The 27,138-nt window shown below is 40.5% G+C and overlaps 1 protein-coding gene across 5 annotated transcripts in view; it reads left to right on the forward strand.

Moving 5' to 3' along the window:
• poln (DNA polymerase nu) overlaps positions 1-27,138 on the forward strand; it is a 79,104-nt gene that overhangs the window by 5,554 nt on the left and 46,412 nt on the right. For 4 of the 5 annotated variants that reach the window (XR_002875244.1, XR_002875243.1, XM_023965835.1 and 1 more), the window contains exons 3-18: positions 5,513-5,588; positions 6,937-7,284; positions 7,417-8,042; positions 9,241-9,359; positions 12,373-13,149; positions 13,977-14,146; positions 14,289-14,398; positions 14,878-15,014; positions 17,690-17,758; positions 17,836-17,896; positions 18,899-18,963; positions 22,145-22,228; positions 22,430-22,522; positions 22,612-22,668; positions 22,884-22,940; positions 24,146-24,211. Coding sequence is in view for 3 of the 5 variants with exons in the window: in XM_023965835.1 (XP_023821603.1) it covers positions 5,513-5,588; positions 6,937-7,284; positions 7,417-8,042; positions 9,241-9,359; positions 12,373-13,149; positions 13,977-14,146; positions 14,289-14,398; positions 14,878-15,014; positions 17,690-17,758; positions 17,836-17,896; positions 18,899-18,963; positions 22,145-22,228; positions 22,430-22,522; positions 22,612-22,668; positions 22,884-22,940; positions 24,146-24,211 (2,915 nt within the window). In the remaining 2 variants the exon portion in view is untranslated. The remainder of the gene's footprint in view (positions 1-5,512; positions 5,589-6,936; positions 7,285-7,416; positions 8,043-9,240; positions 9,360-12,372; positions 13,150-13,976; positions 14,147-14,288; positions 14,399-14,877; positions 15,015-17,689; positions 17,759-17,835; positions 17,897-18,898; positions 18,964-22,144; positions 22,229-22,429; positions 22,523-22,611; positions 22,669-22,883; positions 22,941-24,145; positions 24,212-27,138) is intronic. The other variant, XM_023965834.1, reaches the window with a different exon arrangement.

The raw sequence follows: 27,138 nt of genomic DNA on the forward strand, positions 1-27,138 counted from the left end.
AGGATGTTATCGAGTATTTTGAGTTTGTCCCACTGTTTCAGGAGTTTCAGGGCTCTAGGAGATAAACTGCACTTTTCTCTCCGTGATGGACGTCTACCTCGCATGACAAACGTGACAACAGCAGCTATTGTGGTGTCATTTTGCTGCGCCTCCTGAAGGTCTTTGAAGGAAAACACAGGTAAGGGAACTTGACCACTTGGCACAAGTTGCTCCAGGTCTTGAACGAGCCAGGTGATTACTCTTTGCTCAGGACCATGTTCCCATTCTACATGCCCTGACAGGACAGCAGATACATCATCTTCACTCATTGACATGTTCTCTGAATGTTGGGAAGACTGAAAGTACTCGACCTCTTGATGGTTGGCGCTGGCCCTAAAAAGCTCCTGAACTGTGTCCTCCTGTACTTGCTGAGACTCCTCCAACAGGGCTTCATAGGGCTCCATTGTCAGCCTGTGAGAGACACGGCCTTTGATGAAAGGCTGCCGGCTCAAGGCGTCAGCGACTACGTTCTTACTGCCTGGTATGTACTTGATGTTGAAGCTGTAAGGTGACAACTTTGCTACCCATCTTTGCTCACAGGCATCAAGTTTGGGTTTGGTGAGGATATATGTTAGGGGGTTATTATCTGTCCATACTGTAAATGGATTCCCTCTCAGCCAGTGGCTAAATTTATCGCAAACTGACCACTTGAGTGCCAAAAACTCCAAACGGTGGGCTGGGTATTTGCTTTGAGCACGGGTAAGAGCTTTACTGGCAAAAGCCACTGGTCGTGCTTTTGTCTCACCTTCTTGAACTTGTGACAGCACAGCACCCAGTCCATCAGTTGAGGCATCTGTTGAAAGGATGAATGGGCGATTGAAGTCAGGGTGAGCAAGGATGACAGATTCCAGAAGTGCTGACTTAAGGCGCTCAAACGAGTCACTGTGTTCTTGTTTCCAGTCATTGGCATGTAACTTTCTGAAAGCAGCAACGCCACGTGAATTTCCTTTCCGTCCCTTTGGAGCAGCTGTGAGTGCAAAAAGGGGTCTGGCTATGCTGGAACAGCCTTGAATGAACTGCTGATAGTACATGACCATGCCTAAGAATGACTTGATTTTCTTTTGGGAAGGTGTTATTCCGTCCTCCATCATGAGGTCCATCACAGTCATCGCCGTTATGGCTTTGACCTTGTCGGGGTCTGTTGAAACTCCCTTGCTGTCCACAACATGTCCGAGAAATTTAACACTCCTTCTTAGCAGCTGACATTTTTTAGGGGCCAACTTCAATCCATGGGCTCTTAATCTGCCAAAGACCATTTCCAGTCTTCTCAGGGCCTCTCCCTCATTAGGTGCGTAGACCAGCACATCATCCAGATAGCAGAGGAGTGTCAGGAAGTTCTGGTCACCAAATATGTTCATCATGAGGCGCATAAAACTTGCTGGGCTATTGCACAGTCCTTGTGGTAGTCTGTTGAACTCATAAAGCCCCATAGGCGTTGTAAAGGCCGTTAGCTTCTTGTCCTCTTCAGCCATGGCAATATTGTAGAAGCCGGAAGTAAGGTCCATGGCACAGAATATGGCGTTTCCTCCCAAAGCTGCAAGACAGTCTGCTTGGTGTGGTAGAGGATGAGCATCTTTTATTGTGCGAGCATTCAACCAGCGGTAATCCACGCAAATCCTGAGATCTCCATTCTTCTTCCAGACAAGGACCAGTGGCGACGCCCACTCACTTTTTGACTTACGGATGATCTCAAGTTCTTCCATCTCCGTTAGCACTTGCCTTAGTTTATGGTATTGCCCTGGTGGAACGCGGCGGTATGGCAGCCTGAAGGGTCTGGAGTCAGACAGGTGAATCCTATGAACTATGTCCTTAGCTGACCCACAGTCAAGCTTGGTCTTTGAGAAGACATCTTCATACTTCTGAAGCAGCTGCAGGAGCTGACCTTTCCAGTAGTGGGACACCTCACAGGAATCAATGTCCAAGCTTCCGAGTCCAAGCTTGTTTAAGGCCTCTTGGTAATCTGTTGGGGCAGGGCCTTGGGCATGGTCTGCAGGTTCACTGTGCATGATCTGATTTTGCACCTTAATTGCATTTAAGTTGGGGGCCTCATCCAAATCTTCTACAGCAATGCAGGCTGACACCTTTGCCAACTTCGTATTGCGCCGGAGGGTGACTGCTTTGCTGGACGTGTTTAGCACCCTGACTGGGATCCATCTCTCACCATTCATGGTTGCTACAGACCTACAAACGATCACATCATTTTTATGGCCCAATCCTTTTGACGTTTCAACCAGAACAGCACTGCCTTCAGAAATGGCTGAGGTGGCTGGCAACTTGCTCCACACGAGATGTTCCTGCTTTGGTAGTAAAGTCACAGATTGGGTCAACCTAGCTGTCCCAATAACATCAGGGATGGTTTCACCTCTCCACCGGTTAATGCCAGACAACATGTTGAGGAATTGTATTATCTCAGGCACATCTGTTGACTCTGGCTTATTCAAGACCTGCCAAAACTGTGGACTCTGTTTAAAGTGTTTAAGGAGGTGTTTAATGACATTCGTCCCCAAGATCATCTGGTCTCGCTGTCCAGGGACGACTAGGGTTGGGACCTGAAAGGTACAGCCGTACACTTCCATCTTTAAGTCATAAATGCATTTGGGCTTGACTTTGACTCCACCACAGCCAACAAGCACAACATCAGGGCAGATGTCATGGGATGTGGGCACTGAGCCAGCACTGCTTAACAGTCGTTCGGCCTCTTCACTCATAGTACATGACATTGAGCCTGTGTCAAGCAGAGCTTCGAGGGAAACCACATCCTCCACCTGTACATTTGTGTAGAATAAGCTGTCAGCTTTCCCGAGCCTGGCAATGTTTTGGAACAGTACAGTTGTGTTAGGTGGTGAGGTCTGAACACACTCAGAATAAATAGATTGTGCATCATCATCGAGTTTGAGGGCTTCATCATTAACACTCACACTGTCCCCTCCAAGGTGTGAGTACATTAGTTTCCCTGACACTGAGTATTGCTCAACTGGGCTGTGGGAAGCTTTGAACAGTCTTTTCTTTGGTGCCCAACTTCTAAGCAGCCCAAGCACCTTTTCTCCCTCATACAGTGAGTACGTGTCGAATGGGAGCTGTGTCCACAAACTCGGCAGGGGGCATCGCGGGTAAATGGGGCAGGTTGCAGCCTAGCAGTAGAGGGGGTGGGCTGACTTGTCCGTTCCAGCACTCTTTCCAACATGGTAAGAACTCTCTCCAGTGCACTTGACTCTGAAACAGCTTCATTTGACTTTGTGGGATTAGATAACTTGGCTGTGTTAACACTAGTGTACTCTGCGTTACATTCAAGGGTCTCGCTGGCTGTTACAGCAGTAGCTACGTTGAGGGCATGTGCTTTGGGCAAAGTTGTGACTGACCTTTTAGCTTGGTACTCCCTCTGGTGTTCATCAATTGCCTCTTGCACTTCAGTAAGAGACCATTTACTTATGGGCTTACACTTGAACACACAAGCGAGGTTGGGATCTGGACAATTTCTGATAAACATCATGGCAATTTCTGAGTCCATGTTATCCATCCTACCACCTTGGCATTTTAGGTGTCTGTCGGCCACTTCAGCAGCTGTGTTCAGCCTGACCCAGTAGTCCACTGGTGTTTCTTTAACTGTTGGCTGAGTGGCATAAAAATCAGCCAATGGTAGACAAGAACCTGGAGTCTCACTGAAGTAGCGTCTCAAAATTATGTATATTGTCTCTGGTGTCACTGGGGTGCTGCTAGCGGTGCTACTTTTCAACCCCACTTTAACAATGCTCTTTGCTCTACCAAGAAGATGGCTTAAAACCTCCTCTGCTTGTTCACTCTGGGGGAGATTTCTTTTGTGCATGTATGCTTCCACAATTTCAATCCACTCCTGAATGGAGTGCTTGTCTGTGCCGTCACCACGATACATGGGAGGATCTTTGACATCAGGTTTAACAATCAGACTCACTTTTGAGAGGTCAGCGGTTGCATTAAGCATCTCAGTTCTAGATGGCTTGGTGTGAGGGGACTGTGAGCTGAAAGATGGCTGATTGGCCATAAGGCGGCCAGCAATGGACTCGCCTATTTGATTTCCTAATTCACCAATAAGTTCACGTAACTGATTTGTGGTACTCTCACTGGAATCAGTGGGTGTAGAATACATTGGTTTGTGTTTCTCATGAACATCATCTAGTCCAAACAGGTTTTTCGTTATAGCCCCTGGAGTGTCACTGACAGAGGTTTTCCCAAGACTAAATAAACCTCTTCCCCTTCCAACAGTAGGTGAAAACACAAACTTTTCCTGGCTGTCGTCTGCCATAACTTAAAGACCAAAACTAAATATAAAATGTATAATGCAATATGATGAACAGAAACAAAATTCACAAATCACAAATATGTCTTTTCTTAATACTATTCACAAAAGGTTATGTAGTTCAAACTTTGTCTACTCAAAATGACTTGCTAAAATGGCGACCACGACTGAAGTCCACAGACCCACTTGTCAACCAACTTGAACTCCGGGTGTCACGAGCACACAGCAGAACCTCGGCGATCGGCGGCGGCTGATCAAGGGATCCGGGTCACGGCACCAGTTTTATGTAACAGGTTCAGTTCGGTCGCCGATGCACAATGAGGAGGGGGAGACTCAAATCTGGTCACTGCGTCTTTAATTCTTTAAAACAGCGCAAAAGAAAATAGCATCAGTGGACATCACAACTGCAGCTCCCAGCTCAGACCGCTCACTCCAACTGGTTGTTTACATTCATCCAAAAAGTTCAATAAATGTACAATTTTCAGAATAAAATATACTCAGACACAATGCCATACAATAATAAAACAAAAAGAAAACACACATTTGGTAAATACAGCATTTAAAATAAAACATTGTTAAACAGAATAAGACAAAATGGCGGAGACCAACCTTTAAAACAGCGCAAAAGAAAATAGCATCAGTGGACATCACAACTGCAGCTCCCTGATCAAAGGAAAAAGAGCGCGATCAAAACCGGCACCAAAAACCACATAAAAATATAGTTAAAAGTAAATGTAAATTATTCGAGAGCAGTTTCTTGTCAACTGCATCCATTTTTAAACATATTTAAGAAACTTATACCCGTTTATTTTAACAGCTAACTAAAAATATTGGGAGACTGCAGAAAACGCGACTCACCAGCTCAGACCGCTCACTCCAACTGGTAAGGGAGGGGCAGCGGCCGCATGGTGAAGGCAGGGTGTGTCCCACTAATTGCCTTCCCTGCGCAACAGGTAACCATGTGGAACACATTTTTCTTGTGAAATAATGAGATTAACCAAATATTTATATAACGTGCTAACTCAAAATAAAATAATTTCAAAATTAAATAATCACTGAAGGTTTGAGAATGTTCATTAAAAAAATCAATTTGCTACATATAGTTCCCTTAAAGATCAGCACATGACTGACTGTATTATGAGGATGTTTTTTTTGTAATCCAATGAGTTATGTATGCAGTGGTTCATATTTTATGTACAGCCAAGTGCAGCCAAAGTGGGTCTTGGGCTCTGAACTGCACCAGTCAGGAGAAAGAGAAAGATGAGTTCCCCTATCAGTAAGTCCAATTTGGCAGATTTATGCACACAGATGAAAACATATATTCTTGGAAAATTAAAATTCACAATGTTATCATGGGATTAACATGTAGAATTTCACTTGGACTGATTGTATTTCCAGATTATGGTTTATTTTGAATAATAAATGGTGATATATTTATCGAATTCTTTTTTTTATTTTTTATTTTTTTTTTTAATGGAAAATATGAAGGGGCAATGAACAAAAACACCTTTTAGCAAATATCCGAGCAGGATGAGGATCAGCAAATGGTTCTTGTGTTGAAGAATCTGCAGACTGGACAGTGAAGTGATTCTATGGCATTTCCCTATGATTGTACATAAATCTAGAAACGACATTAACATTTGCATCGCGGCGGCAGTGACTCAGGTGGTTGAGCAGGTCAGCCAACGATCGGAGGATTGGCAGCTCAAACCCCACTCCCACCCATTCAACTGTCGTCGTGTCCTTGGGCAAGACACACTCCAGTGTGGCTCCACTGGACTGTGTCTGTGTATTAATGTCCCGGTGATGGTCAGAGGGGCTGTAGGCACGAACTGGCAGCCACGCCTTTGTCAGTCTGACCCAGGGCAGCTCTGGCTGCATCAGTAGTTACCATCACCAAGTATGAATGAGGAGTGAATAATGGACACATTGTAAACGCTTTGAGCCTCTGGAAAAGTGCAGATAAATCCAATCCATTATTATTATGATTATTGTTATTATTATTATTTTCATTCAAAGACATCAGTACAGAAAGGAGGATTTCAAATTGCTCTAGATTTTTATTTTTTGATTTACCGGTAATAGCTTTTTAAACTATATTTGGAACTGCTTAGTTAAAAAAAAACTGCTTAACTTTTGTATTTAAATAATTTCAAAAATGGAATTGTTTTTTTCCTCACCACAGTGAAAAAATATTTCTAAACTAAGCCTGACTAAGCGTTTCGCCAGCAGGTGACCTGACGGTAACCCAGTTGTGACTCAGCAGATCTTGGCTGCTGCTGATAGGAACATGATGTCAGATTTTGTTAGATAACTGTCACAAAAGGACCTAGATAAGCTTCAGCCAGGACTGTTGACTAGGATAACTAAAGATTGGGAAAATGCAGAGTCATGACATGTGTCTTTGCATTGCTGCCATGACCTTGAATCAAGTTTAGATTAATCTAATTAATCAGAGGAAAACAATAATATGGGTTATAGTAATTTTGGGGATATAGTTTTATGTAAGTGCACCAAAGCAATGAGCTGAAGATTTCTTTAGTTTTATGAGTGCTTTGTGAGTCCTAAATGTAAGCATATTCTTAATATGTAAATGGGACATTCTAATAAATCTTGTGGCTCAGGCCCCAGGTCCTCTGCCTTTCCACTCCCGAGATGATCTCTCAGACCTCTTCCTCCTGTCAAAGACCAGACAGCTCCTTACCATCCCAGACCTCCCCCTGTTTGTCCATCTGTCTGGGTTCCTCCCTCCAAAGGCAGACTCCTCAAACAGTGACGTATTATCAGCTCTCACAGACATTTTCCATCAGAAATCCATCAGAGTCTTCTTCATACTTGTCCAGCAGGGCCCCTCTGTTTTCTCAGCATAGGGCTCTGGAGTCAGAGGCATCCATCTGTGGAAAAGAGAGCTCTCCTTTCTCAAATCAAGAAGGAGATGGAACTTCTAAACCCCAAACTATACCCTCCAGAAAGTAAGAAACTAAACAAAACTGACCTCTAACTTAAAAAAAAATAGATTTCAGTAGGATTTAGACACCATGCAAATGTTTATGAAAATAATCTTGAATTCTTTTGTTCATCCTCATTTTCTGTCTTTTTTAAAGTCCTCATAGAAGAACAGAGCCATCTTTCACTTTTGGTAAATCATCAGATGAGGAGATCTTCAGTAAAATGTTGTCTACTACACCAAAACATCTGCCAATATGTCCTGAAGTCTTTCAAGAGTCAGATAAACCGTCAGATGAAGGGAACCACTCTGTAAAGGAAATGGACATCTCTGGTGCTTCATTCAGTCCAGGAAAGTGGAAACAGTCTAACCTTGTTGAAGAAACTGCCTCTGGAACGGAAATACACTTTCAGATGTCAGAGTCTAAGGCATTTGAACCAGAACATGTACTAACTTTTGCAAACGTGCCTGAAGCTGAGGAGAGGAACCACACAGAGTTGGAGTTTGGATCTTTACATGTTCAGCTGGAAGACACCGGTACCTGTTATCCAAAAAGACAAACAGTGGGAGGTGAAAGTGACCACAGAGCAGTGGAACAGACTGAGTTACGCTCTAAGCTGATGATGGAGAGAGGACAGCTCCAATGTTCTGACATCCAGCTGCAAAAGAAAGAGTGTGAGAGAAACTGTGAAGAGTCACATCCAACAGACGCGGAGACAGGGAAGACGAGACAGGGCAGACATGTTCAACTTTTCTGTCATGATCAGAGGAGTCCCTCAGCTGGTAAGCAGATGCATGAAGTGTTTTGGTAATCCACTTTATAGGAGAAATTGGGTTTAGAATTAATATATATTTAAAAAAAGAAAATGTTTGATTTTTTTTTTAGTTCAAAACTGGGACTTTTGTTCTCATTTATTTTTAGTGCCAATTGCACCAAAAGGTTAATGTCCCCCAGGGACAAACTTAGAGAAATGCTGCGTTCGTGTGGTGTTAGAATGATCGCTAAAATTACTGTCCAACTCAGAAAACACACATGATTGTCAGAAAAACTACACAGTCTTGCAACACCACATTAATGCAGAATAACTTAAACGCAGGATTTTTGTTTTTGTAGTGCAATATCTAAGGGTAGACACTAGAATTACAGGGAAAATAAAACATTATCAAGGATTATCAATTTCAGTTATTCCAGTTTGGCGCTCCATATTAAATAGTTTAACTGGTTGCATATGGCTCTGGGGCCGTAGTCTGCCCACCCCTGCCTTGAATTTTCCCTAATTGTTATTATGTGGGCCTGAAACGTACTGTCTACCTGTCTACCTGTCTACCTTTACCCAACAGTAGCTGGGTTGTCTCCAGGAGCCCTGTGGTCCTGAAAAGGATTCAGCGGTTTCTGAAAAAGGATGGATGGATGGATGGATGGAAGATTTGATCTTTTTAAGTAAATCTATGTGGTTTAAATATCTGTTTTATTTTTATTTGAACTTAAAAAGGATATTTGCACTTCTAATCTATATTGGTTGTTCGCACAAATGCTCATTTAGTTGAGACTGTTTTAATGAGATGCTTCAATGTTTTTGGGATGGATTTTCTCTTTTTGTACAACAACTGCAGGGGGCGCTAAAGCATGTCAAATGTAGTCAAACTGCAACCTTCTTTTTCTGCTGAGTGGCAGTGATTACATGGCACAAATGAAGAGACCTGGTCTAAATTAAGCTGTGCCGGCTCACTTTGGCAGATACATGAAGATAACGCTGAGTCAGCTTAAGCCTAAAAACATCCACAGAGACACTCTCAACTTTTATTTTATTGCGTCAGATTGATCTTCTCCAGGATTTACAGAGTTAGCCAGGCTTACTCAGTCACATACTGCTGACTTTACGGAGTGCATGTTCCTCAAACTTGCTCACATTAGAGCAGAACTTTATTGATTTTCGGATGGCAACAATGACCAAAAGTGCTGTTAATCCTCCTCTTTTAGAGGTTTCAGATGGAGAGTGGTGTCTCGTGCCAACATTGTCCCAGGTGTGTGGGACACAACCATCAGTGTTCAGAGCTCCATGTCTCCTTGACAACCAACAGCACGGTGCCAATGAACATGTGAGTTTCTATGGAGAAGAAGGTGCATCACTTTAGAGTGTCAGCAATCTAGAAATTAATGATTTATTTACTAATGTCATTGGATTTCAATAAAGACAAGAATTAAATTTGTAAAGTTACACATTTCAAATCTACTTTGAAGCTTTTTTTATAAAAATATTCTTGCTTCTGTCTGGACATATCCTGACATATACTGTATATTTGTCATGTAATCTCCTTAGTTAGTACTGTTTTGAATCTGAAATAGCTTTTTTCTAAACTTTTTTTTTTACATCTCACCTTATATCTTAAGATTTATGCTTAATTGTAACTTTTTATTTATTTATATTTTGTCCAAACTACCAAATATTGCTATTGATGTCTTTGATCTGTATGTATCAGTGGAGGAGAACTGTGACCTTCTAGGAAAGAAAGGCAGATGAGGGAGATCGATGTAAAGAATGAATTGTTAGTGAGAAAGCAAAACACCAAAGGATGCAGCAGGACATCTAAGGAGCATAAAAACGGCTGAGGATCGAAGAGAAAAGACCGAAACAGTGCCAGGCTTCACCCTATTGCTGGAATCAGCATTAAAAATCCCTCCTTGTTTTCTTTCTCACACTTTAACATGTCCAGCACTGGGCTGCAGGCCATGGCCTGCCTTGGCTCTCTATCTATATCTGTAGCACAGCACCCTGGAGACTTTAGTGATTTGTTAGCAAGAAGATGAGTTGCTTTTGCTGGAAACTCGAGATTGCTCTGCTCAAGAGGATAATCCACAAAAGTTGAACTCAATGTAACTAAGCAGCCATTATATTTTTTAAATTCTCACCCTTTTTTAACTCAAAGTCAGTCCATCTATTCAGAATAAAGCCTAATGGGATTTTATATTGAGTGTAGGAATAGTATCAAGGAGCTAAAATTTGAAATGCCAGACTAATTTCTGGTAAAGTTACCTATTATTGCTCTTGATAAAGACACAATTGATTATCAAGTAATGCTACATTAGGATTGGACTGATTTTCATTTTTAAACAATATATCTTAAACATAACATATTTGTTCCCTTTGTTGACTATTACAAGTAAACACTACTCATATTTAGATTTCTTTTCAATTTACAAGTCAATTTATAGGAGGGAAATTTCATCTGTTAATGCCTTAGTCAGACCTGCACCTACGGGTGGTCTCCGTCTGAGGGCACACAAGGGAAATTTTAAGACAGCACTGTGAACCCGTAGAGAGAATATGTTCATGCATATTTTTTCTATGGGCATGCTGCGGGTGACAGGTCATAGTGAACACTTGTAAGGGTGAGTAAAGGAGAAGTTGGTGAGACGCAGGGACGTTGTATGGATGTTTCGATCAGAAACCAGAAAAGTGCATGCTCTGTGTATTACAGGAAAATAGAAAATTAGACCATCAAAGAGCATTTTGTATGGGCATCCTATTGGAGTCTGACGGGCACTTATGTATCACCTGCACCCCTCCTGGGTGCAGAATTTGTCTACAGTTAGTAAGGTGCCAGTTCTCACACTTTACTAAAGACTTAAGTTCGGCAATAAGGCGCCATACAGCAGCATCGCCCCTATGTTATTAGTGCATACAACTTGCATTATTCTAATAAATACTTCACGGTACACTTGCCACACGTACAACAACCGCTTTCATGACATCCATTAAGCCTCAAGGAAACTGCAAGATGCAGCTGCTCCTCTTTACAACCCTCCACCGCCCCGAACAACCCAAAAGGCTTTTGGTGACTACGGCTTTTGCTATTGGATCTTTTAGAAACTCAAATAAATTTATTCCACTAAAAAGTGAACAAATAAACTTAGATGTGTTTTTTTTTTCTTTTGCAGTGAAATCATTGTAATTTATTTACAGTTTCATGACCGTTTACATTGGCTAGTGAGATTTGCCTAAAGAAACATTTAGCTAAAGTTTCATAAGTTATCTGGACATCATTGGTGATCTATCTACCTTTATTGAATATATATTTGTGAATATTAAGCGTCATACCAGATCATGCCATATCATGCCATATCATGCTTGAAAACGAAAATGGTCATTTTTCAGAGAAGAGAGGGAAAAGTTTCAGCTGCTGAAGACATACATTTAAGAATATGCACAAACATTATTTGCAAATATCTTTTTATTTCTGCAACAAAAATAAACATGTAAATTCGAATTTAATTATATCTATAATATACTTGGATCTCTAATTATGCTGTGAATGTAGAGCTGTTTGATCTCAGGATTTAAGGAGCTCTTTCTGTTCTCTGGTGTTTTTTTCTGTGGGAAAACCTGCATAAAATCAAACATCTCAGATCGCATTACAGCCAAACCTGCCGCACCAGATCCTTTTTTTTTTTTTTTTTTTTTTTTACAAGAAAAGCAACGATTCAAAAGAGAGACTTATTCACAACTATATGATGAAAATGGAAAATCTCCTTTTAATAGAAATTGAATTATACCCACACACAAAACAACAGATAATATTTTTTGTTTAGCTATTTATGTTTTATTTGTATAAAATTATGCAGTGTTTTTTGTGAGTTGTTGTTTTGGATTAGTCTCTTTCTATGTCCCTGTGTGACCCCTTTCCAGCTTCAGGCCGACTTGTCAGACAGTCGACTGTCTGTGTTTTTGGCTGGGACAAAGTGCTGAGGGCTGACTTTCTGACAGAACCTCTTACTGTCTGTCTGCTGCCCTTTAAGTTTTTTTTCTCCAGTGCACACCTGATTCCTGTAAATCTACCATCTCAGATTTAAAACAGATGAAACAAATGAAAATATGTATTGTTTTGAACTAGATTCCATATTAAGTTATACCTTTTTTCTTAAAGAAAAATAGGAACTTTTTTTTAATTTCACCACACACTGAAGCTCTAATTGCATACTTTGTATTGATATTTTGTCTAATAATAGCGTCCCAGGACTATTTCCAAGTGCTTTCTTGTGTTTCATAGTGAGTTATTCTATGCCAGCGCTTACTTTTCTGTCTGTCTTTCCTGTGTCTTGTCTCTGATGTAGAGCTCTAATGGAAGCAGCAGAGAGAGCACATCAAGCTTGATGCTAAACTCATCAGACACTATTGCTGCTGGACCTAACCTCTCCTCAGTGCATGAAGTTACTTTAGCTGCTTCTGTGCCAACTAAAGAACTGGAAGACCACAGCCTACATAGTTACCAGAGCCAGTCATATCATCTTTCTCTTCCTTCATCCCTTTTCTTAAAGAGGAAGTGTGATGTTTCTCAACAACAGTATGGAGTCCCTCCTTTGAAAATGTACCGACCAAGATTTCCTCCAAACTGGGATTCTTTTTTTCCACACAAGAGAATGGCAGAAGGAAGAACGAGTGTGCCGATGAGCGCAGAGTTTGTTCCTCAAACAACGCCTTCAGTCCAGACTAAAAACAGTCATTTTACAGAACACAGACAGCTTCTCGTTCCAACACAAACTCAACACTATTTTGAAACATTTCAAGGTCAGTACAGGGAAACTGAGAAGGATGCTTGTAAGCAGACCCTATCGTACAAATCGCGCAAGAGCATGTCGCACAAATGTAGCATTGACCCGCCTGCAAGTGGTGTGAAAACTTTACCTGAGGCTGTTAGTAATATTGATCTACAGAGCCAGTTTAAAAAGGGCTGCCTGCCTTCAACGCTGATGTCTGACTCAAGAGTCACCGATCTTGGGAAGCTTAACTCTGAAGAAAGGATACACATTCTTCAGAAAGCCAAACAATCTGAAGTGCTGGTGCTGACTATGTGGTACCAAGATGGAACAACTCAGTTGGACCCTGAAGGGGTGAGCAAGACATAAAACACAGAGAAAACACAAATGTGTTTGTCACAAAGTTTGATAAAAATCATTGTCTTCTTTCTCAAAAGTTAAATGTTTGCTTGCCTGACTTTGGTTAGAAGCTTATGTACAAAAATATAATTAATTCCTAAAACCTGTCAATCTAGTGTTACGTACACACCGAGCACGTGTGGTGCATTTAAGAAAGCACTGAGCGTGGGTTCTCACACCACTAGTGTTCACCAGTGGTTTGAGCACCACTGCTGTTCACACTGGACTGTCGCTACCCAATAGTAGAGCACGTTGGAAGGGGCTTGGTGCAAAATGTTGAAGTGGTGCAAATCATAAGAATCTTGATCCAGGTTTTTTCTTTTACATCTGTATTCCGATATACTAAAGACTTTGTTTCATATAATTCTGACTGGTCACGAACTAGGATTATTAAATTCTCTCTAATGATCAATTTTCAAATGGTGCTAGCGCTACTCATGCACTACTCATGCGTCACAACCAATGAATGGTCAAAGTTCGACCTGGTTTCACTTTCAGCACGCGTTCAGTTGCCCCGTGTTTTGAACATAGTCTGCAAATGGTCTTAAAAACCTGCATAGCAACGCACAAACATAAGAGTTTTGAACATGAAAGCAACTCGCATATGCATGCATTTACATAGACTTCTTATTTGGTGGTTGCTGGAATGTGCATTTCTGAGCCCAGCTTTAGGATTAAAGCCAAATCTGTAACTTTCTGCTGTCAGAAGAGGTGTGTTCCCCGTCTTTCATAAACAGATCTTTGCCCACCTCAGTTGCCCTCTCTTGCCTCTTTTGATGTAGAAGCTGGCTTCACAAGTATGCGGCCTCCTCATACTGATGAAGAGCGAGTCTTGCTGCAGCACACCTGAGGACTCACTTGGATTGAAAGACAGCCTGGTCTACTTAACACTCAAGCACATTCACGTTTGGGTGCAAGATCAAAGGGACCACGATGAGGAGCAATTTACAAGGTCTAGACGAATTTTGTTTATATGAGAGGTGCTTAATCATAGTCATGTTTAGCATATGCAGCTTTAGCCTTTTAATCTTTAAAAAGGGCAAAAATCATGACACACTGAGGCTTTTGGCCTGCTTTTGGGGTATTTTCTGCAGAGATTTACTTCTACAAGTTATATCAAGATCTCCGCTGGCGGTGTGCTATAAGGCAAAGGATTTGCTTCGTACTGTTCTTCAGTTTTACAAGGAAGACAGCTGGAAACAGGGCAAGTTTGATTTATCAATTCACTTTTAGTCTTTAGTAGAAACTGGAGTACCTAATCTGGTTTTAAAATTTGTCTCTATAATACTGAATGAATAATTGTTTTAATCTGGTAAACTACAAAATGACATTAAAATAAATGTTTGACTTTAACAAATAGGTTGGATGTTGTGCTCAGCCGATCTCACAATGTTGGGTGAATTTTTCATTAACTTCTTGGTAGCTGATGCTCATCACAGCCAATTTAACAGCTGGAGGTTTAAAGAACAAATGGTTTTCTCTTGGGACTGACTGGTGTAAATGAAGTCAATTATACAGGGCTGTTTGTTGAGATTACTTTCTCACACATACAGTACAGACCAAAAGTTTGGACACACCTTCTCATTCAAAAGAATGGGAAGACCAAACTTTTTGTCTGTACTGTATTTATATTTAACCTCTCGTTGTGTCTTTAAATTGTTCTTTCGGTTTTACTTTACTCAGTTTCAGGTTGTCAAATCCAGGATCCACAGGTGTCAGGGTGGCTATTGGATCCTGCAGATCAGGCAGCTTGTTACCAGGATCTCCTTTATAAACACTGCAAAAAGGCCCGCAGCACACACAGTCTAGGGCCCAAAAAGGTTAGAGTAAAATGCATTTATTGCCTTTTAATAAAAAGTTGTCTTCTTCACAACACACAGGTCAATAGGATGTCTCAGTTGTCTGCTAAATAAAGTCCAGAGGAATGTGTTTCCTTTATGCCTTAGTTACAGCTGTCTTTATCGGTGGACACTGGCTGTCTGGTTTGGTCACCAGTTATGTTGGTGGCTGGTGATTCGAGGTGGAGGTACGGTGAACTAGTCTACAGCCAAGAGCGGTAATCCGAGGCTGAGCGAGTGAGCAGGCGGACAGGCAGGAGGAGGCCTGCACAGAGAAGAGGTGGGTGAGGCAGGCAGACCAATGTGGGTGAGGCAGGCAGACCAATGTGGGTGAGGCAGGCCAATGTGGTTGAGGCAGGCCAATGTGGGTGAGGCAGGCAGACCAATGTGGGTGAGGCAGGCAGACCAATGTGGGTGAGGCAGGCAGACCAATGTGGGTGAGGCAGGCCAATGTGGGTGAGGCAGGCAGACCAATGTGGGTGAGGCAGGCAGACCAATGTGGGTGAGGCAGGCCAATGTGGGTGAGGCAGGCAGACCAATGTGGGTGAGGCAGGCAGACCAATGTGGGTGAGGCAGGCCAATGTGGGTGAGGCAGGCCAATGTGGGTGAGGCAGGCCAATGTGGGTGAGGCAGGCAGACGTGGGTGAGGCAGGCAGACGTTGGTGAGGCAGGCCAATGTGGGTGAGGCAGGCAGACGTGGGTGAGGCAGGCCAATGTGGGTGAGGCAGGCCGATGTGGGTGAGGCAGGCCAATGTGGGTGAGGCAGGCAGACGTGGGTGAGGCAGGCAGACGTGGGTGAGGTAAGCAGACGTGGGAGAGTCAGGCAGACATGGGTGAGGCAGGCAGACGTGGGTGAGGCAGGCCAATGTGGGTGAGGCAGGCCAATGTGGGTGAGGACGCGGCTGAGGCAGGCAGGCGCGGGTGAGGCAGGCAGACGCGGGTGAGGCAGGCCAATGTGGGTGAGGCAGGCCAATGTGGGTGAGGCAGGCAGACGTGGGTGAGGCAAGCAGACGTGGGAGAGTCAGGCAGACGCCGGTGAGGCAGGCAGACGCCGGTGAGGCAGGCAGACGCGGGTGAGGCAGGCAGACGCCGGTGAGGCAGGCCAATGTGGGTGAGGCAGGCAGACGCGGGAGAAGCAGGCAGACGTGGGAGAGTCAGGCAGATGTGGGTGAGGCAGGCCAATGTGGGTGAGGCAGGCAGACGTGGAAGAGTCAGGCAGACGTGAGCGATGCAGAAGTAATATGTTGAGGCTTGGTTGAGCTAGGAAGAAACAGAGATGACTTCCTGGCGAGGTGATCTGGAGATGGCACTGAATAAATACTGTATGGAATAGGTGAGATGAATGAGGCTGATTGCCAGGCAGGAAAAACCTCCACAATGATGCACTTCCCACACGCATGACAATGGTCCATTTTTATGTGGTCCCTTAAGGTCAACATGCAAGCCTCAAAGGAACTGCAAGTCACACCTGTGCTCCTATTTTAAGACCCTGTACAGGTGCATGTGACTTAAGGCCTTAAATTGTGCTACATGCATTGTCTATGGCAGGGTTCGGCAACCTTTACCACTCAAAGAGCCAACTGGATCAGTTTCCCACAGAAATAAAAGCACAGGGAGTCGCAAATTTAGGGGTGTTAGAAAATATTGTTTTGCCGATATATCGCTATAGTTCATTTGGTGATACTTGTATTGATTCAAAATGCTGTCAGGATAATTATTTACTACTTATTTTAATTATTTATTAGTTTGATGTTTCTTTTGTCCATTTTCCACAACCTTGAATAGACTTCTGTCTTTGTTGTGGGGTCTAAGCCCCTCCCCTGCCTTTCTACCTGTTCACACCTCTGCAACCCCCCCTCCAGCGTGTTCTACACAGACAGCGCAACATACGGTCATCATAGCAGCAAGCTGACAGGATAGTAGGGGCGCCCTAATGCAAATGTAATCAATTTTATGCGGGAAATGGGTCTAGGAAAAAAAAACCTTTTTTTGGGTGCTCATATGCCCCCTATGAGATCGGCACTGACTGTCTTTTTAAAAGAACTTTTCATCCCATAACAGACTTTGGACGGTGCTCACACTGCTCTTTTCCTCCTGCCCACTCGCACTACCCGACGTTGTAAAAGGCACCACGCCAATCTTAGAACATGATAGTTATTTTACAAAACCACCAAGAGCCACTGCACAGGCATGAAAGAGCCGCATGCAGCTCTGGAGCCGCAGGTTGCCGACCCCTGGTCTATGGGGTAAGGAATCAGTCAATAACAACAGTAGTCATGGTGACAAAGTCGAGCACAACTACATCATTTGTGCACAACTTTGCAAAAATATGAATACCACATTTATTTTTACGTTTGACATGTCTGTTGTGAATACGATATGTCTTTATTTTGAATAAGACTTTTCTTTGTCTTGAATATAAAATTTTGCCTGTTATCTCACTTTCAAAAATGCGTCACAGGGTCACAGGCATATACATCGAGTCACAAAACATAGAGTGTTCAAATTTGCGTATGCGCATCAAAGCTTTTTATTAAACTAAATGTTATTGATCTCATAACGGGTTACCATATGATACTTGTTACCATGGTTAGAATAACTCTGTTAAAAATAATTTGACTGTTTTTGAAAGTATTTGACTGTCTCTCTCTCACCAGGTTTCTCAGATCCTTTCAGATCTCTGTTGGCTTCACAAGCTTCACATGATCTTATGTTCTAAACTGCAGGTTTGTACACCAATACACACAAACATCCATCCACCTCTATGTAACATAAGTGACAAATAGCTTGACTGTGTGTTCAGAGCCGGGGGTTGTGGAAGCTCTACACAGATGTTGAGTTGAAAATGATCCCAGTTCTAGCAGGTAAGCACAGTCAGAACAACCTTTGTTTTACTGACGTTTTTGTGGCACAAAGACATTTGAGAAACAGCCAACCTAAAAATAAGTCTGAAATTCATAAAATTAGATACATTTTCTTTTTTTTTGCTAATGAAGTAAGAAAAGTGTCTTCTCAAGAATTCCTATTTTAAGAAAAAATTATATTTGCTATTGAAAAACTCTTGAAAAGATTATTTTTCCTGCAAGACAGAAAATATAATGTGTTTTCCTGAACCAAGGGTTTTTGTATTTTTTTGAAGGGCCCATATCATGCAAAATAGCTTTTAGGTGTAATATAATGTTCATTCCTCACGAACCCTCCCCCCTGCCCAATAGCAGTATTTTCCTCCATTCATGCATCTATGAGCATTCCACTCTAACCCTGCTCTCTGAGCACCAGCCCCCCCCCCCCCCCCCCCCCCCCCCCTCCCCCCCAATCTCAGAAAAGAAGAGGGTCCCCACTTCCCTACGCATGAACGTGGGAGAACAGCTCCTTCCAGGAAGAGTCTCTGCTGCACTGACCCCGGGCCAACAAACACCCACTTTCTCCACAGAACTAGCGGTGATCAGCTGGGCCAATAGTGTAAGGATCCACAATATGCACATCTATCTTTGCAAAAGTTCGGATGTTGTTCGTTTTCGTGAGCGAAACGCAGACAGGCTGCAGAGGCCGGCTCTAGATTGCTGCCATGACAAAAGTGGGACCCACAAGAAGCGAAAGGTGGTGCCTCTGAGATTGATTTGTCTTACTAAAAGGAACTGCGAAAATAACCTATATTCCATTAAAAACTTGTTTCTTGGTGTGCCGAAGGTAAGATATTATCACAAATATAGATACAGTTTACTCTGAAAGGCTTAAGAAAAGCATGATATAGGCCCTTAAGATTCAGTTTTTGCACTGCAGTTTTCTTTTTCTTGTGATCTTTGTACATGTTAGCTATGGTTGGCCAGTTAACTGTATGAAGTCTTGTGTTTCTGTCATCTCAGCCATGGAGAGTCACTGTATCTATGTGGACAAAGAGACTTTGAAGAAAATGTCTGACTTGCTTGGGGTAAGATAACTTAAGGTTAGAGAAAGAAGACTGTATTGCTAAAAAAAATTAAAGTCTAACCCTAAACTTACAATAGATTAGATTTGCTTTATTGTCATTGTCCGTTGTACAATGAGATTGAAGCATTGCCATCAGTGTAAGAATAGCAAGGAAGGAATATTGTAATACAATATCAAACAAACAGTATATACAAGTGTGCAAATATAAACTGTAATGAAGAGTGCCGAAATTAGTGTGCAAAATTGCGTACGTAAATTACGTGTAAACATGTCAGAAGTGCAAGAGGTAGCAATGAGGTAGAGTGTTGACACTGTGGACAGAGGAAGTGGACAGGAATATGGATTTTATCTGTGCATTTTGGAATTGAGGATGGTTATTGCCTTTGGAAAGAAGCTGTTCTTGAGTCTGTTCGTTTAGCTTCTGATGCCTCTGGGGTTGGGTCCGCGCCATGTTTCCTGAAGTCGACGATGATCTCCCTGGTTTTGCTGTTGTTCAGGGTGAGGTTGTTCTCTGAGGACGAGGTTGTCAGCATCAGGCCCTCCTCTCTGTAGGCAGTCGTCGGCAAACTTGATGATGTAGTTGTTAATACTTATTATTTACTTTATTAATACTTCAATAAGTTAAATAAAACACCTCTTAATATAAATAAATAAATTAATCTATATAAATAAAATTGAATTGACACACACATCTCTACAGTCTTGTTTTTGGCAGCCATAGAAGCAAGGCCAAACCCTGAAACTCCCTTATAACTTTTGGAAGCGCCAGCAGGGGTGTTTTGGAGCCCATTACTATAAATAGAATAGATGGTCTGTTCTCTCTTAAGAAGCTTTTGCCTCTGTTCCACAGTTTTATGTGCCGTGTTTTCTTTTTGACGATACATGTTACACAGAATGCAGCGTTTGTAAAAAACATGTTTGTAAGACCAAACTGTTGGAATTCCCCTTCAAATAAGATATTGCCTACATTTTATTGCAAAAGTTTTAAAATTCCCTTACAAAGAGATACAAAGTAATCTGTAAACCCTTAAATCTCTGATAAACACTCTACAATCAGGCTGACATCTAATATTAATGCGCCTGTATGGAACATGCTCTGGGCAATAAATGAAAAAACAAGGAAAGTCCTCTTTTTAGAGTCTTTGTCTTTGTGCATGTCCTCCACATAACCCCAGCTTTTGTCTTTCTTTATTCTCTTTGTCTCATCTTTACTTCTTTATCCAAGTCCTTCTATTGTTCTTTTCTGCATTGTTCTTCTCTTTTTACTTTTCTGCTTCACTTTGTCTTTAGGGCGGCAGTTCTGTTTCAGAAGTCTGTTTTTTTTTTTCTTTCTATATTTTCCCCTCAGGAGGATGTAGTCCCCACTCTGGCTTTTTCAACTCTTTTTATTTCTTTCTTTTTTTTTGTCTGTCTTCTTGGTTAGTGGATGCACGCAAGTTGATGTCTGTCAACATAATCACAAATAATCCAAAAATTAGTTTTGAATATTTGTGATTATGTTGGACCCCATATTCAGAGAGTTTATTTCAGTGGTGTCAGAATAAAGGCCTTGAGAGCCGGTGTCCGACATATGTTCAACATCCTTTGAAGCTCCTTATTGACTAAACACACCATATTCAGGTAATCAGCTGCAGATAAGGCAGGATTTCTGGAAAACCAGCAGGAGGCTTGGAGTTTGACACCTCTGGTTTCACCTCTAATTTCCTATGACTCTTACCAGTTTCTTAGCGTTTTCACTTATTACATTTTCCTGAAGTTTGTTCTTAATGATGGTTGGATATCTGCAGCTGTCATTATTTACATGTACTTTTTGTCTTTAAAGGTTTGCTATATTTAGGTCAACATATTTTTTTCTTAAGTAAACTGTTTAAGACTTTTAAAACCTGATCATTCTCCTGGATCCCCATTGATAAACCTGTGCATGGATTCCAGGGTATTCCACATTATAAGCCACAGTCCAAAAATGTGACAGAGCAACAAACATTTTAGGAGTTAAAAATCTGTGTGGCTTATGCTTTTACCCAATCTTCCATCACACACTTTTCAGATGTGCATAAATGCATACCATTCTCCTCCCAAAACACACTTTCCTGTCTTGGAGTCAAATGATCAGGAAACTGATAATGGAGATGCCAGTTTAAAAAAAAGCCAGTTTGCAAAATACAAACTGCTGCTTATTGAAGTAAAAAAATGGAAAATAATTTGTTCAAAAAAAGTAGAATTATAGAACACAACATGAGAAGTAGTTTGCTGCAGCAGCAAACAACAACTAATTTTCAGTAGAAGAACAGTTGTAATAGTAAACATACTTATCAGTACACATTTAACACTTAAGGTTTTTCCTCAATAGCTTTAATTTGATTTACCATTCAGAATTGAAACATTTTAATACCATTGTTTCTGAATATTCAAATAATAATATGGTACTGTATGGTAATTGTTATGTATATACAGTGGTCCCTTCTTTATCGTGGGAGTGACATTCAAAAAATAAACCGTTATAGACAAAATCCATATAGTAATCAGCTTTATTTTATGCAATTATTGTAGATTTTTAAAGCTGTAAAACTCCATACTACACACTTTGTACAATTTTCTCAGACATACAAGATGGACAGTTTTGTGGTTAATTTTTTTTCTTTGGTTTATTTTCTCAAAGGTCAAATCCTCATAAATAAAGTCAAGTTTTATAAAATGAAAACAAAGATCATTTTCACAAGCTGGATGCATTATGTACTGTACAGGATTCACAGCCAGAACAGATTGATTGACAATGGTCCACGATCAATTAGGACACAGAACACAATGCACTATAAAACAAAACAAAAAAAACTTGCAAATTACTTAAAAATAAATCTAGACAGTGTAAGGTAACCAGCATTATAGCGAGGGACCACTGTATAGAAATGTAATACATTAGGTTCAAATAAGTGCAATACAGTTCATAGTGTCTAATTATTTACTGACTTCTTGGTTCTTTTGTTATCAGACACGGGTTGTGTTTTCACATACCTGACATGTTTCGATGTCCATCGAAACATGTCAGGTATGTGAAAACACAACTCGTGTCTGATAACAAAAGAACCAAGAAGTCAATTATGTTCAAATATTGTAATTGAAAAAAATCTTTTTTTCTTTTTTAACCTCTGTTCTCATGCTAATTGTGATCATATCTGTGAAAGACTAAACTCAAACAGCTGGAGCAGGAGGCCCACCAAGCAGCTGGGCAAAGATTCCTGGTGACAAGCAGCAGTCAGTTAAGAACAGTAGGTTCCTGATATGTTTCCTCTGTAATTTAGAGTTCCTTATTTTTCTTTCTTTCTTTTATTCATGTCATATGTTATTTAAGAGAATATGTGAATTTTGAACTTGCAGGGTTTAAATGTTAGTGTAGTTGCAAGCTGTTTCTTTTTTGAATGTCGTGTGTGTTTCTGAGCTAAGAAACTAAGGATTGATATTGTTCAAAGGTTTTATTTGAGAAATTGCGCCTCCATGAATATTGTGAGAACAAGAAGCTTCCCAAGACCATCAACAAGCAACAGTCAACATCAGAGGCTGCAGTATGTAACACAAACACACGTAATAGTTTTGTTCCACGTCTAAGTTCACCATTAAAGCTTTAAAGATTCTTTGTTTACCATAACTGTAGCTGCTGCAGCTCCAGGACCTGCACCCATTGCCAAAAATCATCCTGGAGTACAGACAGGTCAGTTTTCAACTGCTTCAAACAAGTTAACCCAAAGCAGCATCATTATTATCAATAAAGTCATTGTCAAGTTTAGGGTTAGTACAGGTTATAAGTACCGTAGTGCTTTAATGGCAATCAGTCAGTTTTAAGTTTTTCTGGTTGATGGGGTTTTAATATGTTACTATTTAAATATTCTTCATTTTAAATCACAAATAATTGCATTTTGTCAATAGGTTCACAAAATCAAGTCCACTTTCATAGATGGGATTCTAACCTGCATGAAGAGCAAGGTGAGCCTGCAAAATCTAATCTGGATGCTGAAGTTTGTGTATTTTATTTTTAGTCTTTAGTTCACTTCCAAAATACTGAATTGATTTAATTTTCATTTACAAGTTAACTTTGGATAAAAACAAAATTTGAGTTTGTAGATTTTTATCTGTCAGATTTTCTTGCAAAACTGTTTTGGGGTTAATAATGACTGTTTTCACCGAACTGGTGATTTAAATTGAACGAAGGTAGAAATTGTATAAATGAAATTCTCACTCTTTTTTTCCTTCCTTTATTCATTCATCCAAGATTCTTTTCACTTTGATGCTTTTTTAAATGCTCTTTTTTCTGCCACAGCCAGATTAATGCAGTGAAGAAGACATCTTTTCCTGCCTGTCCTTTTCTTTCCTCTTGTGGGCTTTGTACTTTTTAGTTTGTGAGTGTGTGCATGTTCATTTCTGCTGAGCCAATCCAAATTCTAAAGATTTTGGTTTCTTATAGCAGGGATTCATAAGGTAATCTCCCGGCTACTGGGGACATTAATCCTTGTAAAAGAGGGTTGTTTAGGACCAGAAAATATCTTTTTACAAAATATTTATGTTAACTGTCTTAATCAAGAAACCGTCTTGTAAATGTTTTTTGTGTAAATTGCTGTAGTCATCTAAGGTATGGCAAATAAAAAATGTAATTTAGCCCAACAAAATAGTTTGATAGTAATGAACACCTTCAGTTTTGTGCTTTTTCTTTTCTACATATTCAGATATTTACCACAAGGCAGCATATAGGGAGCACATATGTGCCTATAATTCACAATGTGAAGCTAATAAAATTACATTTGGTGAAACAAATGTTATTGTTTATTCTGCTTCTACAAACACAAACCATTATGTGACAGCTTTCAGTGCTGTAAATTCTATAATATCAGGCTTGTAAATTTAAGCGTAGCCTGCATCCCCTAACAACAGCTTTAGGAACAAAATGCTTTCTATTTGTGGTTCAATGGTATCACTGGAAGGACACTCTGCTAACAGCTTGCTAGGATTGGGTCCAACACTGTTGGTGGTTGTCTGTCCAAAAACATAATCAGGGATGCGGACAATAGAGATCCCAGCTGTTGTTTTCATCTTGTCTGGAGAAATTACACAAGGTTGTTGAATAGAGTGTCAGTATAGAACATGATTTGTTTTGTCGGATTTATTGATGTCCATCTTTTTGTATTTGAGCACAGAACTACATTTCCTCGACATGGTGCCAAACAAGTGCTGTTACAGGGAGGATTTCTGCTAAACACCCTGTGAGTATGTCTTACATGTCTGTTCTACAGGGTAAGATATCCTCAATAAGAATTGTATTCATAAAGACAAAGCTGTGCACAACTTTGCAAAAATATCTGAATACAACATTTAGTTTTACGTTTGACATGTCTGTTTTGAATTTGACTTTTCTTTGTTTTAAATACAACTGTCTTGAATAAGAAATCTGTCCTGTTATCTCACTGTCAAAAATTCGTCACAGTCACAAGTATAGTCCTGAAACGGTGATAGTTCAAATTTACACATGTGTATTGAAGTTTATTTATTAAAATAAAATAAAACGTTTTAGAATCTCATTAATCCCATATTGGGGAAATTATCTTGCTAGCCACAGTTCTGTTGAAAAGAAGTAACAGATATACCAATCCGTTCATTAGTTGTAAAAGAAAAAAGGTGCATGTCTGTCAAAATGTATTGATAATAAGAAGATACCAAAACAAAAACAGCTAAGCCAACTCTGAGCTAAAGTAGGCTAACTTTTCTTTTTTAATTAAATCAAATTTTCAGTAAATTAAAAAAGAAAAAAAAAGTCAGTAGGATCAAAAAATCCCAACTTCTTCCTTATTTTTCTGAATTTTTTCTTTCTCTGGAACTACGGCTACGGTCGGCTGCAAGTTAGCATATCTTTAGCTCAGATTTAGCTTTCTGATATATTTTTTTTCCCCATCCACGTTTTTAACCCACTATATCCCTTTCGGGGTCATGGTGCTGCCTGAGCCTGTCCCGGCTACTGTTGGGCTAAGGCGGGGTACATCCAGACATGTCCAGGAGCTGCAGCGAGCACACCCACCCCGCCTGTCCCAGAAATAAACCGGCCGGTGAAGCGGGGATCGTCCCGCTTCCATACAGCCTGGCCGCAAACAGATGACAGCGCCTGCTCGGCCGTTTTTGTTATTTTGTTTCATCATTCTCTTATTATCATATCTTTTTATGACAAACATGACGTTTTTTTACACCAAATGTATGGGATGTGTGCTGCTCTTTTTTCCCCACCACTTCCGAGTCAGGTGCATTGTGTATACGATCAGCTGTTTTCGCCTGACAACGCATGGCTATTAATAAGTTTTTTTAATTTAGCAGAGCTATGATACCTTGATAATTTTCCTGCCAGGGGATCAATAACATTCTAAAAATTTTAATTCTGCCGAAGTTTAATAAATGAGGGTCAATGCGCACGCTCACTCAGTTGAATCAATGTTTCGGGACTTGATGTGTGCCTGTGACACAGTGATGAATTTTTGACAGTTTGATAACAAGGGAAATTTCATATTCAAGACTTGCAAGAGTCGCATTCAAAACAAAGACAAATTGTATTCAAGACAAATATGTCAAATGTGAAACTAAATGTTGTATACATATTTTTGTCTTTATGAATATGTTTCTTATTGACAGATTCCTTAACCCCTAACGTTCACATCCCTGTTCCATTGAAACGCTGCAACCTGCACGTAATGGAACTGTCCATGGTTCTGAACCACAATAAGATCTGTGCCTTTTCTTTTTGGTAAATGGGTGGCAATTTGCTGTTATATTTTTCAGGTTGTTACAGTGCAAAGAGGGTATTATATAAACGAACGTTTAGATAAACATGATTAAGAATTAAAAAAAAGACTGGAGATTTTTTAGGAATGGCAGGAATCTGTCAAAAAGCAAGACAGAAAATTTGGGATTTTTTTGTTTAAAATTTTAAATCAAAATGTTTAAAGACTCAACATTTGAAGGTCTCTTTAAAGGGCCAATATCCTGTAAAATCAACTCTTTTGAGCTTTTTATTGTAATCTAATGTTAATTCCTCACTATAAACACCTCCAAAATGGTATTTTGGTACATGCACACATGGCGTATGGTAAGTGGTGTATCCTTAAGTATACTTTACAGTCCCATTCACCTATGCACACACACACATTCACACACCCTGCCACACACTGGCGCTAACCTCCCACCAGAGGCAAGGTGGGGTTCAGTGTCTTGCCTAATGACACTTAGAGACATGGGCGTGCAAGGCAGGAATCGAACCTACAATTTTACTGTCATGGGTCGACCGCCCTGTAGCTGCACCACGACCGCTCCAAAGGTCTCTGAAAGGCTTAAGAAAAAGCATGATAAAGGTCCTTTAAAAATTTTAAGCGCATTTTGGATTCACAAAGTATAACAACTCAAACCTTCTCAAGCAGTGAACTGTGGACAGATAAGAACACAGTGAATCACTTGTATACAATTTTATGGTCAGGAATTACTATGCTTAGTTTTATTTTTATTAAATATAAAGTTAAGGGGGAAGCTTCAGAAAGTTATTTCTAGTGTTAGACTAGTTAGTAAATTGTTCCCTTAACAAACCTAGTGGTTGAAGTTGCTCTTTAATTTATTATTTTTGTTTCTTTTGTGTTGTGAAAATCTTAACAGTGTTGTGGAAAATACATTTCGATAAAAGTTTGGGGATAAAGTCAACTCTAAGTTTGATGGTCGATGGTTCATTTTAAAAAAAATACACACTGGTTTCTGCTTCTGTTTTTTTCTGTCACCATGGCCTTCGCCTTTTTAACATACCGGAATAAATATATTTAGTAACCCTAAAGGCACTGATTTGACAGTGTTTAGGAATTCAAAAGGGATGTTTGCTGCAGGCTGACTAGATTTTAACACAAAGACAAATCTGGGCATCGACTGAGAATCCCACGAGAGTTGTATGCTTGTGTATGGTTCTTTGTAGATTGTTGCATTGATTTGTGTGTGATAGATTGATCTTGAATGTGTTTTTGTCTGTTTGTTTCCTAAAACCTAAAGGACAGCTACTGTTCTATGTTTTGGAGATAAAGCCAGAAAACACAGATTGTTTAGACATTTTCAGAGCAAAAAGATGCTGAGGATGTAATTTCGCTGCAGCAGTTATTGAGAAAGATCACAGAGG

The sequence above is a fragment of the Oryzias latipes genome, chromosome 18 (genome assembly GCF_002234675.1).
Source record: "Oryzias latipes chromosome 18, ASM223467v1".
Classification (NCBI taxonomy): domain Eukaryota; kingdom Metazoa; phylum Chordata; class Actinopteri; order Beloniformes; family Adrianichthyidae; genus Oryzias; species Oryzias latipes.